Source organism: Orycteropus afer, unplaced genomic scaffold (genome assembly GCF_000298275.1).
Source record: "Orycteropus afer afer isolate SDZICR_OR568_19922 unplaced genomic scaffold, OryAfe1.0 scaffold00339, whole genome shotgun sequence".
Lineage (NCBI taxonomy): Eukaryota > Metazoa > Chordata > Mammalia > Tubulidentata > Orycteropodidae > Orycteropus > Orycteropus afer.
This window is the reverse complement of record NW_006921926.1, coordinates 1,702,013-1,714,003: the sequence shown is the minus strand read 5'-3', so window position 1 is coordinate 1,714,003 and position 11,991 is coordinate 1,702,013. Positions and strand designations below refer to the sequence as shown.

The window sequence follows — 11,991 nt, the reverse complement described above, 5'->3', positions numbered from 1 at the left end:
TGAAGCCCCTCAATGCTTGCAACTAGCAACAGGCCCGCCCACCCAGGCACTCACTTAGCCGTTCCAATCTCGAATTTAGCTACGTGAAGACAAGAGGACAAAAACACTGCAACTACCCATGAGCATCGCGTAGTCCTGTTATTATCGCGTGAGCTCGGAGTCTTGTTTCCTGTGTGTCGCAGGAAGTGACGTCGCGTGCACAGCCACTTCCAGAGCCCCTTTCTCGTCAGGCGGAAGAGCCCGGATCGCGAAGAAGCAAGGGGGCGCTAGGGAAGGGATCTGGGTTGCGACGGTCCGGCGAGAAAGATCTGAGCAGGGAAGTTGGAGAGCGGAGTCCGCTAGGTGTCCGAGTAGGGTAAGGCCGCACCGACCTGACCCGTTAGGAAATAAAAGACGTGAGGAGAAGGCAATTGTCGGGCGGATCCCCGGACGGAGGGCTAAGGTTGTGTGGAAGGCACTGCTCTCCGGATGGCGACCGCAGATACTCCGGCCCCGGCCTCCAGCGGCCTCTCGCCCAAGGAAGAGGGGGAGCTAGAAGATGGGGAGATTAGCGACGACGATAATAACAGCCGGAGCCGGAGCAGTAGCAGCAGCAGCAGTGGCGGTGGGCTGTTACCGTATCCGCGGCGGAGGCCTCCTCACCCGACCCGGGGCGGTGGATCCGGCGGAGGCGGTGGCTCCTCCTCATCGTCGTCCTCTTCTCAACAGCAGCTGAGGAATTTCTCACGCTCGCGGCACGCGTCTGAGCGAGGCCACCTCAGGGGACACAGCAGCTACCGACCCAAAGAGCCGTTCCGGTCTCACCCACCCTCGGTGCGAATGCCTTCAAACTCACTGTCCGAAAGCAGTTCCCGACCGTCCTTTTGGGAGCGGAGTCACATCGCCTTGGACCGTTTCCGCTTTCGAAGCAGGCCTTACCGGGGTGGGAGTCGCTGGAGTCGGGGACGAGGAGGGGGTGAGCGAGGAGGCAAGCCGGGGGGCAGACCTCCCCTGGGAGGAGGAACGGGATCTGGATTCAGCAGCAGTCAGAGCTGGCGAGAGTCCTCTCCACCTCGGAAGAGTTGTATCCTTAACGTGGCGGTCTGCCCTGGGTGTGTCACTTCCTAAAGTTCCCTTTAGCGTCATTACGAGGTTTATGAAATGTGTGTAACTTTTCTGAACCGTTTGTCACTGTGTCAATATGAAGTACTTTATAGTTTGTTGATACTCACGTGTCATACCGTAATGTTTCTTAAGATTGATTTATTGGGTATATTCTTGGTTTAACTTTTGCATATTATGGATTGAGGCCAAGCTAGTGGAGTCAAAGACAGTCTAAAATCACATTTATAATAAATAGTACGTCAGAAGCCAGAATAGTAGCATTTGTTTTTGCTGGTACAAGAATTTTGTGTTTTATGTGAAGATGACTTACATTGTTAGGGGATTAAAAAAATGAACACTTTTGTGAATACTGTTATATCACAGTGCACTATAACATTGAAGATTGTTAAGTTGTATTTTCTATACGCCTACTTTTATTCACCATTGCTGCCTTTCAAAGTGAAAGAACAAACAACTGAAAATCTGATGCTTTTACCAACTGGATTAATTCAGACCTGGATGATATATGTCTTTTTAGAAAGCTTCATCCCCTTAAAATCTTGTTCATTTGTTTACCTTTTGGACATTTTATATCTGAATTGTGAACCAGAGAGAGAAAGATAAATTTTTTATTTATCTTTCATTTAACATTTTTATATTAACATATTACAAACCCACCAGCCACTCCTCGGAAGGAAGGTTGGGCAATCCTACTTCCGTCGTGATACTGCCTTGGAAACCCAAGGAGGGGTCCCTATGAGTCGGGTTTGACTCGACGGCACATAATAATAACAACAACAACAATTACAAGCTGTGGGAAGTGGGTAGGGTGGGTAGAGAAGCAAAGTAGCAAAATACCTGATTTTTTGCTCCCTCTAGCCTCATCCTTAGTTATCTTTAACATTGCTGAGTTTACTCAATATTTATCTGAGGAATAAGTCATCTGAAGGTTTGCTGTTTTATGATAAGTTTGGAGAACTGTGTTTTATTCTGTGATAACCACATAAAAGTACTTCACTGAAGTGCATTACATCACTGGATGTAATGTCCATGGTTTAATGCTTTTTTTGTATTTATTGTGTATGAAATGTATATGTAATGACATCTGTAAGATACTCAAGTCATTTTTATGGAATACTTAGGGCCAGAATGGCCCTCACCAGATGTCATGATGTAAAGCAGGCAAAGAACATAATTAAGAAAGACAATAATTTTTATGGAATAGGGCGAAAATGGTCTTCCCTTGATGTCATGATGTAAATACAGCAAGCAAGGAACATACATTCAGGTAAGAAACAGCAGCTTCTGTTTCTAGTGCCATGAAAAAACTTCTACAACCAAGAGTTGGGTTAGGTATATTCCAGGATTGTTTCAGAGAAAATCATGTAGATACTTAACAGAGGAAGTTTGTTTAATAAGGTTGGAAAACCTTTGCCCACAGCATTTTTTTTTTAAGATGTATGGCTTTGTCAGTTAATTCTAATCTAAATACAGAATGGGTATTTTAGCATATATATGTGTAGTTTTTTAAAAAGATACAATGATAAAACTTGTAGTTTTTGTTGGGGAGACAAATGTAAGTACTTGATCATAGCTTAGTGTGAAAAAAAATCAAATTTTAAATAAAAGGTATTATAGGTTGGGCAGTCCTACTTCCGTAGTGATGCTGCCTCGGAAACCCAAGGAGGGGTCGCTATGAGTCGGGGCCGACTCGACGGCAAACAACAACAACAACATAGGAGTTCAAAACTTTTTTAACTTCTGTATTAGATGAGGGGGTGATGGGTGGGCTTGCTTACCGCCTGCCATTTTCCCTTTTTCTGTATGCATTTAATGTTCATTTATTCAATAAAAATTTGGGCCTTTGTCATATACGTTTACGGCTTGTTAAGCATGTATGTTTTTATTAACAAACAACCATATGATTGAAAAAGTACAGAAAAATATCCAGTCTGACTGCATGATTTTGGGCTAGTTATTTAACTTTACCAGATCTCAATTTTTAGCATTTGGGATAATAGACAAGAATGTTGGGAGAATTAGATGAACTAAATTAGTGAAACTTTAAAATTTTCAAAGGATCATGTTCATTTTTGGAACGTACTGATTTTTATAGTAACTTGTCAGAAATAAGCTCTCTTGCTTTTTTCTTTTTGCAGATGCTGTACTTAAAAATCTGCTTGTTTTGATCGCCTGCTCATTGTTTCCTGGTGAAGTATCCTAGACGTAGTGTTCTTAGTTAGAATTTGAGAAGGAAATATAGTTCCTCGGCTCTTGTATATTGTGAGCAAACTAAATTTATCATACAAAGCTTTATTACTTCAAATTCCTTTTGGCATCAATGTTGTACTTATTTCATATATCCACTATGATCGTAATGATATTTTTATTTTATAAATAAAGCATTTAAAAAAGTAATGAGTTATTCTGTGACCTATTTCCATAATCTAGAAGTGAAGTGGAAATAAATCACAGAATAACTAATTTCTTTTTTACTCAATATTTGTAAAATAAAAATCACGATCACACAGTGGAAACATGAACTAAGTACAACATTGATGTCATAAAGAATTTGAAATAATAAAGCTTTGTATGTTGTTTTCTCATGATAAAATCTATAAGGTAGAAGTGAGGTAAGCAGTGGTTAAGTGATTGGCTCTTAACTAGGTTGGCAGTTCGAACCTACTAGTCACTCTGCAGGAGAAAGGTGTCATTCTGCTTCTGTAAAAATTACAGCCTTGGAAACCCTTTGGTTCAGTTTTACTCTATCGGGTTGCTATGAGTTAAAATTTAGAAATGATGTAGCCTAAATGGGATTTTTTTTTGTTGTAAAATTTTCCTCTACAATAATTAAAGGTATGAGATAAACAATTTTGAAGAAATGGAATAAACTAGATTCTATTGAAGTTCTTAATTTCATTCTTATTCACTTACAGTTTTTCTTAATACTTTATTCTGTCTTAGCATATGTCTCTCTCGGATAACTACTCTTTGAAACTTTCGGATCATATGTGAGCTAACATAATTAGACCAATGTCTATTATCAGTGAAAAATCATTTCATTTTCAGCTGTAACTGAAAGGGCTGAATTGCAGGTTTTTTTTTTTTTTTTTTTTAAATGCCAGGTTTCAGTTAGAAATTAGAGCTTGATCAGTGTAAAATTAAACTTTTAAAGTCTTGGTTTGATCATAGCTATGCCGTGTAATTGCCTGTATAGGCAATTATTCATTTATCAAATAGTTGAATGGCTTAGTTGTGCACAACTATTGTAGGATTTTTAAAATAGTGAGATCCTTGTCTTGAAGGAAATTAGTCAGTTACAGTCATAACTCAATTGCTTTTCCTCATTTTCCTGTTCTTTAGTTTTTTTGCTTTGTGTTTTCCCTTTGCAGATGTTTGCAAGGTCTTTAGTATTTTTTTTTTGTTTATATTGTTGACCACTATCTGTAGACCCTGCCTTTAGAGAATTCTCTTGAAGAGTTAGATGTAAATGCAGATAATTACAAAATGTACCAAGAGTTGGTAAGGGGTAGAAGCAAGTAACTGGTTTCTCAGAGGAAATGAAGTTTGAATTGGGGGTTGAAGGACCAAGAAACTTTGATACAAAGCTCTGAGTAAATTGTAACAGTGAAAAGGTGAGATTGGAAAAGTAAACATTGGTCAGATTATGAAGGCATTGTATGTTATGCTAAGAATTTGGACTCTATTAATGAAATGTAAGTAATCTGTTTAATATTGGGTTGTAGAAAGATAACTCTGGTAGCAGTATGGGGGATAGTTTGTGGCAAATAAAAAAAACCCTGAAACCCACTGCTATTGAATCAAATTCCAACTCAGAGAACCCCAAATCTCTTATCATGCCAGATTTCCAAGTATATAAAACTATGGGAATGCATGAAAACACTCAAAATGAAAAGAGAAAAGAGCTAGGGAAAACTCACTGGAAAGTGCAATTATTTCAGGGTTGGAGATAAAGGAGCCAGGAGCCATGAAGATTTTTTTTAAAAAGGGAATAAGAGAGTTGAGTTACTGAAGCTAAGAGTTGAGTTAGCACTTGACTGCTAACCAGAAGATTGTTGGTTAAAACCCACCAGCCACTTCTCGGAAGAAAGGTTGGGCAATCTACTTTCCATAGTGATACTGCCTTGGAAACCCAAGAAGGGATTGGAGGGGTCACTATGAGATGGTCGCCATTCATGGCAAATAATATTGGAGAGAGGTCAGGTTTAAGATAAGGTTTGACAAAATGGATAATCTTATTTTGAAATTTTAAAAGGATCATGTTCATATACTGATTTTTATAGGAACTTGTCACTTTCTGTGGATGATGGAACAAAAGCCAGATTCTGTTTATTTAAAGAATAAATTAAAAAAAAAGTACTAAGACACTAGTCTTCTCTCAGACTCTTCATTCTTTTAAGAAATCAGAACCAACGATTTACTAGAATCATTTTGAAGCAGAACTGTTAAGATGGCTAATTTTCAATTGTAGCACTCATTTAGTTTCTCAGATATTTGATGATTCTTCTTGTATTGGGAGCTCTGATGATGGTAGTGCCTAAGGCATTTGATTGCTAATCAGAAGGCTGGCAGTTCAAACCCACTGGCCACTCCTCGGAAGGAAGATTGAGCAGTCTACTTCCATAGTGATACTGCCTCGGAAACCCAAGGAGGGGTCACTATGAGTCAGATCCTACTTGACAACAGTGGGTTGGGTTGTTGGTTTGGAAGGAATACTGAGCAGTCTACTTCTGTAGAGACACTACCTTGGAAACCCAAGGAGGGATTGCTATGAGTCAAATTGACTTGACGGCAGTGAGTTTTTTTTTTTTATTCCCAATTGGTCATTGGGAAGTTTAAGTTTTCTTGCTGACTGCTTGTCCTGTGAGTTAATAGTAATAAAACCCACTGCCCTCAAGTCATTTCCAGATTATAATAATGGAAGAACCATGTTTAAGGAACCTCAGAATTATATTGTAGCCAATTCAGAATAATTAATAAATGATAATTGTATTAAAACCATTTAAGGTACGTGTCTTTTCACTTGTTAATTTCTAGGTTAGAGAAATGAAATGCAGCAATTCTCATATATATGAATTGTAGATAAAAATTAGTTTGGAACTAAGTAGCCATCCCAAAAGAAGAAATTTTATTCCATATATCACTATGTTGAAGAAAATAACAAATATAATTGGTTTAAATATTCTAGTCTTTAGGGATAATTTAGAAAATACAGTTTGAGTTTTTATATTTTACTATAGAGCTACCTAAAGTGTTTTGCATCGTATACTTGATAAACTTTTTACACATTATGTTTTTAAGAAAATTTTTCTTATACATAAACTAGCCTAATTTCAGTGTTCATTATTTATTTGAGATGAAGAAGAAACTAATTAAAGAGAAGAAAAGTTTCCTTCTGATTATCTGAAATATAAGTTATCTATATCTGTGACAAACTATTCAGTTTCTCCCCTTTTCCTCCAGAAAAGAGTCTTTGACATCTAGCTGGTTTTGGGCTTCCCTAGCACCATGGATGGAAGGATGCTATAACCTCACTAGAAGGACTGATGATGGATATACTATGGGTAATTACTGAGACTGGTGATTTTGTAAGTGGATGATTTATGTGGATACTTGTTGAATTTGAAATGTAGGCATATAATCAGTGTGAGTATTAGCAGCACATATATTAAATGGAATTTAGTAATTTTAAAATATCTTTTTTAAAAACTTTAAAGGGAGAAAATTCATCTATATGGTATGTTTTTTAATTAAAATTATGGAAAATTTTGGAAAACTGGTTTCCTTAATACACTGTTCAGCCAAAAGTTTTGGAAGATCTCCATCAAGAAAACAGAATTATTCATCAAAAAATGAAAACTGTGGGGAAGAAACTTTTGAAGATTTACTTTTGAAATATAAACAAATACAGCTGGAACTTGAGTGCATCAATAAGGATGAAAAACTGGCTTTGAGTAGCAGAGAAGAGAATGTACAGGAAGACTCTAAAACATTGAACTTTGAGGACCAAACAAACTCTGATAATGTCAGTATTACAAAGGACTCAAGTAAAGAAGTAGCTCCTGAGGAGAAAACACAGGTTAAAACTTTTCAGGCATTTGAATTGAAACCACTCAGGCAAAAGCTGACTTTACCGGGTGAGAAAAACCGGTTGAAAAAAGTTAAAGATGGAACAAAACCGCTTTCCCTGAAATCTGACACTACTGAATCTAGTCAAGGTAATGGAATTAAGTATTTTAATTAGTAATAAGATTCTTCTTTAAATGAGCCAGTAATTATTTTGGTAATACTTTTCTTGAAATTATTCTAGTAATTTACCTATAGATTCTTTTGCATTTTCAAGGTAGACGTCATATTATTGAAAAATGACAAGTTTTATTTTTTTCAGTCCTTGTTTTATTTTTCTAGCCTTACACACTGCTCAGGATTTATAATGCAAAAGTTGAACAGGAGCGATAATAGTGGTCACCTTTGTTCTCCTAAGGGGCATACTTTTAAAATTTACTATAAAATATAGTCTTTGGTTTTTGTACCTAACCTTTATCAGGGTATGAAATGCCCCCCCCCATTCCTAGTTTGAGATTTTAGCATGAATGGAAGATTATCAAATATTTTTTTCTTCATTGAGATACACATCTAATTTTTCTCCTTTAACTTGTTAATATCATGGATTACTGTGTGTTAATTAAATTTTGTAATGTTAAACCACTCTTGTATGCCTGGGATAAACACAGGTAGTTTATGATATATCATAGATTTGGCTTAATTTTTTCTTTTCCTCTTTTTTATTAAAATATAATTTATATTGAAATAAAATTATCCATTTTTAAAAGTTCTGCAGATGTTGACAGATGCAGATAGTTGTATAACCATCACCAGCATCACTACAATAAAAATATAGAATAGTTCCATTACCCCTTGACAATTCCCCTCATGCCCTTTTGTAGTAAATTGCTACCTTAATCCTCATCCTATCTGATTTATTTTCTGTCCCTACAGAAATTTACCTTTTCCAGAATGTCATATAAATGGAACTATATAATATGTTACCTTTTGATTATAGCTTCTATCATTTAACCGAGGAGCCCTGGTGGCTCAGCTGCCAACAGAAAGGTTGGCATTTTGAAGCTACTAGCCTCTCTGCAGGAGAAAAATGTGGCAGTCTGCTTCCCTAAAGATTTATAGCCGGGAAAACCGTATGGGGCCGTACTACTCTGTCCTGTAGGGTTGCTGTGAGTCATAATTGACTTAGTGGCAGTAGGTTTACCATTTAACCACACCATTTGCTGTTAAGTTGATTGCAACTTATGGCAACCCCTTTTGTGTCAGAGTAGGACTGTGCTCCATAGGGTTTTGCTCAGCTGATTATTCAGTAGTAAATCACCAGGTCTTTTTTCAAGGTGCCTATGGGTGGACTCAAACCTCCAGTCTTTGGATTAGCAGCTGAGTGCTTATCCGTTTCTACCACCTCAAAACTCACTGCTGTAAAGTCAGATATGATTCATAGCTACCCCTCCTTGGGTTTCCGAGGCAGTATCACTACGGAAGTAGATTGCCCAACCTTCCTTCCGAGGAGTGGCTGGTGGGTTGGAATCACCAGCCTTCTGATTAGCGGTCATATGCCTTAGGCACTACGCCATGAGAACTGCATCATTTAGCATAGTACATCTGAGATTCATTCATGTTATGTATATCAGTAGTTCTTTTTTTATTGTAGAGTAGTATTCCATTGTTAAAATGCCTTGGTGGTGCAACAGTTAAGTGCTTGGCTGCTAACTGAAAGACTGATGGTTCAGACCCACCCAATGACTCTGCAGGAAAAAGAAATTGTGATTTGCTTCTATAAAGATTATAGCCTAGAAAATCCTGTGGGGCAGTTCTGTCACATGGGTTCTCTGTCAGTCAAAAATGACTCGATGATACAACCTAACAGTACAGGTAGTCCCCAACTTACAGTGGGGTTCCATTCTGATGACTTGCTCATAAGTCGGTTCTGACATAAGTCCAATACCTCTTTTAAGTTTCTTTTATTACTGCTTTTTATTATCTTATCTTTATAAATCCTCAGAAGGAAGGTTGGGCAATCTACTTCTGTAGTGATACTGCCTCGGAAACCCAAGGAGGGGTCGCTATGAGTCGGGTCCGACTCAACAGCACATAACGACGACGATCTTTATAAATCCAGTCTTTGTCAGTGTTGTAACAGGGAAGTCAGAGTTGTAACAAGTGCACACAGTTCAGTTGTCATTTTTTAAAGTTGAATATTGCCCATCTTTCTGTCTGTTACAACTTCTAATGTCGACACTGATACCGACTTCGTTATGTATCAGGTCATATTCTGCTATACAGCAGTGTTGATCAATAAATCATATAATTGAACATCTGTGAGTGAACATCTGAGAATAACAGCAAATTGTGCACTACATTATTTGTAGTACATATTACTAATGATAAAATGTGCAAAAAAAAAAAAAGAAACACACATACACGAAATGATGGTCGTTAAGTGCAGTTTGTTGTAACTCAAATGTGTTCTAAGTTGGAGACTACCTGTACTTCATTGTGAAGTCCCAAGGTGGTGCATACAGCTAACATGCTCAGCTGCTAACCAAAGGGTTGAAGAGTTAAGTCCATCCAGAGGTGCCTTGAAAGAAAGACTTGACAGATACTTCTGAAAAATCAGCCATTTGTATATTGAGAACTTTTCAGGCATTTGAGAACATTTCAGGGGTATATTGAGAGCATTTCAGGGGTCTTCATGGGTTGGACTCGACTTTGCAGTATTCCACTGTATAGCTGTCCTACAGTTTGGCCATTTCCTAGTTGAGGGACATACAGGTTTTTCCAATTTGGGGCAATTATGAATAACTGCTAATACTTGTTTAGAATTTTTCTGTATTCATGACCTGTAATTTTTTCCCTTCTCTGTCAAGTTTTAGCATTAAGTTATGATACTCATAAAATGAATTTGTTGTTTGTTGTAGTGTGCCGTCGAGTCGGACCCGACTCATAGCAACCCCTCCTTGGGTTTCCAAGGCAGTATCACTATGGAAGTAGATTGCCCCATCTTCCTTCCGAGGAGTGGCTGGTGGGTTTGAACCACCAGCCTACTGGTTAGCAGTCAAATGCCTTAGGCACTATGCTACCAGAGCTCCTATAAAATGAATAGGGGATAGTTTTCCTTTATGTTCTCTGGAATAGTTTAAAATTGGAGTAATTCCTGGAATATTTGGAAGCTCTTACTGGAAAATGTGTCTGGTGTTGGATGGAGGGTTTTTTTTTTTTTTTTTTTTTTTTTAGTGGGGGAAGGAGGAAGGTTTTAAATTGCTATTAATTTCTGATAAAGTTAGTTTAAGAGGACTATGTTTTTCTAGTAATGTCTTCATTTTCTGTAAGTTGTAAAATGTTTGAACAGCTGTTCCTAAGAATCTCTTACCTTTTTATTATCAATTAAAAAATACCAAAAAAAACACCTAAACTCACTGACATTGTGTTGAATCCGACTTGTAGCAACCGCTCCTTGGGTTTCCAAGGTGGTATCTCTGCGGAAGTAGATTGCGCAGTCTTCCTTCAAAGGGAGTGGCTGGTGTGTTTGAACTGCCAGCCTTCTGGTTAGCAGTCAAATGCCTTAGGCACTGTGTCAAAGCATTTATAAATTTTATCTTTGAAAAAAAACCAAAAATCTTCTCTAATTCCCCTGGAGATTAGTCCATAGATTTTAAAACTCATTAGTTTTCAGCCTGTCTTCTACTAAGTGCATTTAAGGTTCTAAATTTCTACTTCAGCTGCATCTTGCATTGTGGTACGTAGTTTTTTTTTTTTTCCATGCAGTTTTAAGCACTTTCTAATTTTTTTTCTTGATCTGGTGGTTGTTTGAAAGCATATATTAACTTTTACACATAGATTTTCTAGTTCTGTGTTTTGTTACTGATACTTAAGTTAGTCACATTGTCAGGGAATGAAATCTATATAATTAAACCTTTAAAATTATTTGTAGAAACTTGCTTTATTGTCGAGCATGTGATTGATTTTTGTAATTGTTCTGTGTGTGCTTGAGGGGAATGTACAGATTAAGTCAAGCTTTTTTAGTCATTCATATCACTCCTCGGAAGGAAGGTTGGGCAGTCTACTTCCGTAGTGATACTGCCTGGGCAACCCAAGGAGGTCGCTATGAGTCAGGTCTGACTCAAAAGCACATAACAACAGCAACATCATCTTTAATATTTGATCTGCTTGATCTGTTAATTACTGAGAGAAATTTGTTAAAATCTGCCACTAGTACAGTGACTTTGTGTTTTCCAGTTTTTGCTTTAAATACTTGGAAGCTGGGAAATTGACTTATTATTATATAGTCATCTCTAAAATTTTTGCTTAAAAGATTGTTTGTCTCACTACCATTACCTTAGTAATTTTTATGCTTTGTATATTGTTTTCCATCTTTTTGATCTTACTATATTGTTATGTCTTAGGTGTCACTTGTATATAACATCAAGTTAGGTTTCATTTTTAATCTAGTTTGACAGTCTTCGCTTTTAACAAGAACATATAGTCCATTCAGTTACTATGATTACTGATATTTGGATTAATTTTTGTTTTCTTTTTTTCTTACCTTTTGATTATTTTTATTCATACTTTTTTTTTTTTCTTGTTTGAAAGTTAAACACAAAGTTTCTGATTTTGTCTTGGTTACTCTCCATTATAAAGTGAATTCCTATGAATGTTCTCCTACCTTCTCTAGGACCTTTATCTACATTCTCTTTAAATTTTCTTTTATTGTGTGTGTGTACTAAAAACACTAATTTTTTTTTTTTTTTAATTAGGATTTGGGTGAAGATTTACAGAGTAAATTCACTTTTCATACAGCAGTTCACATATACTTTGTCTCAT

The 11,991-nt window shown here is 37.0% G+C and overlaps 1 protein-coding gene across 1 annotated transcript in view; it reads left to right on the top strand.

The window, feature by feature from the left end:
* Positions 1-468: 468 nt before the first annotated feature.
* Positions 469-11,991, top strand: part of ZFC3H1 (zinc finger C3H1-type containing) — a 57,333-nt gene continuing 45,810 nt past the window's right edge. The window contains exons 1-2 of the mRNA XM_042782489.1: positions 469-1,063; positions 6,906-7,322. Coding sequence (XP_042638423.1) covers positions 469-1,063; positions 6,906-7,322 — 1,012 coding nt within the window. The remainder of the gene's footprint in view (positions 1,064-6,905; positions 7,323-11,991) is intronic.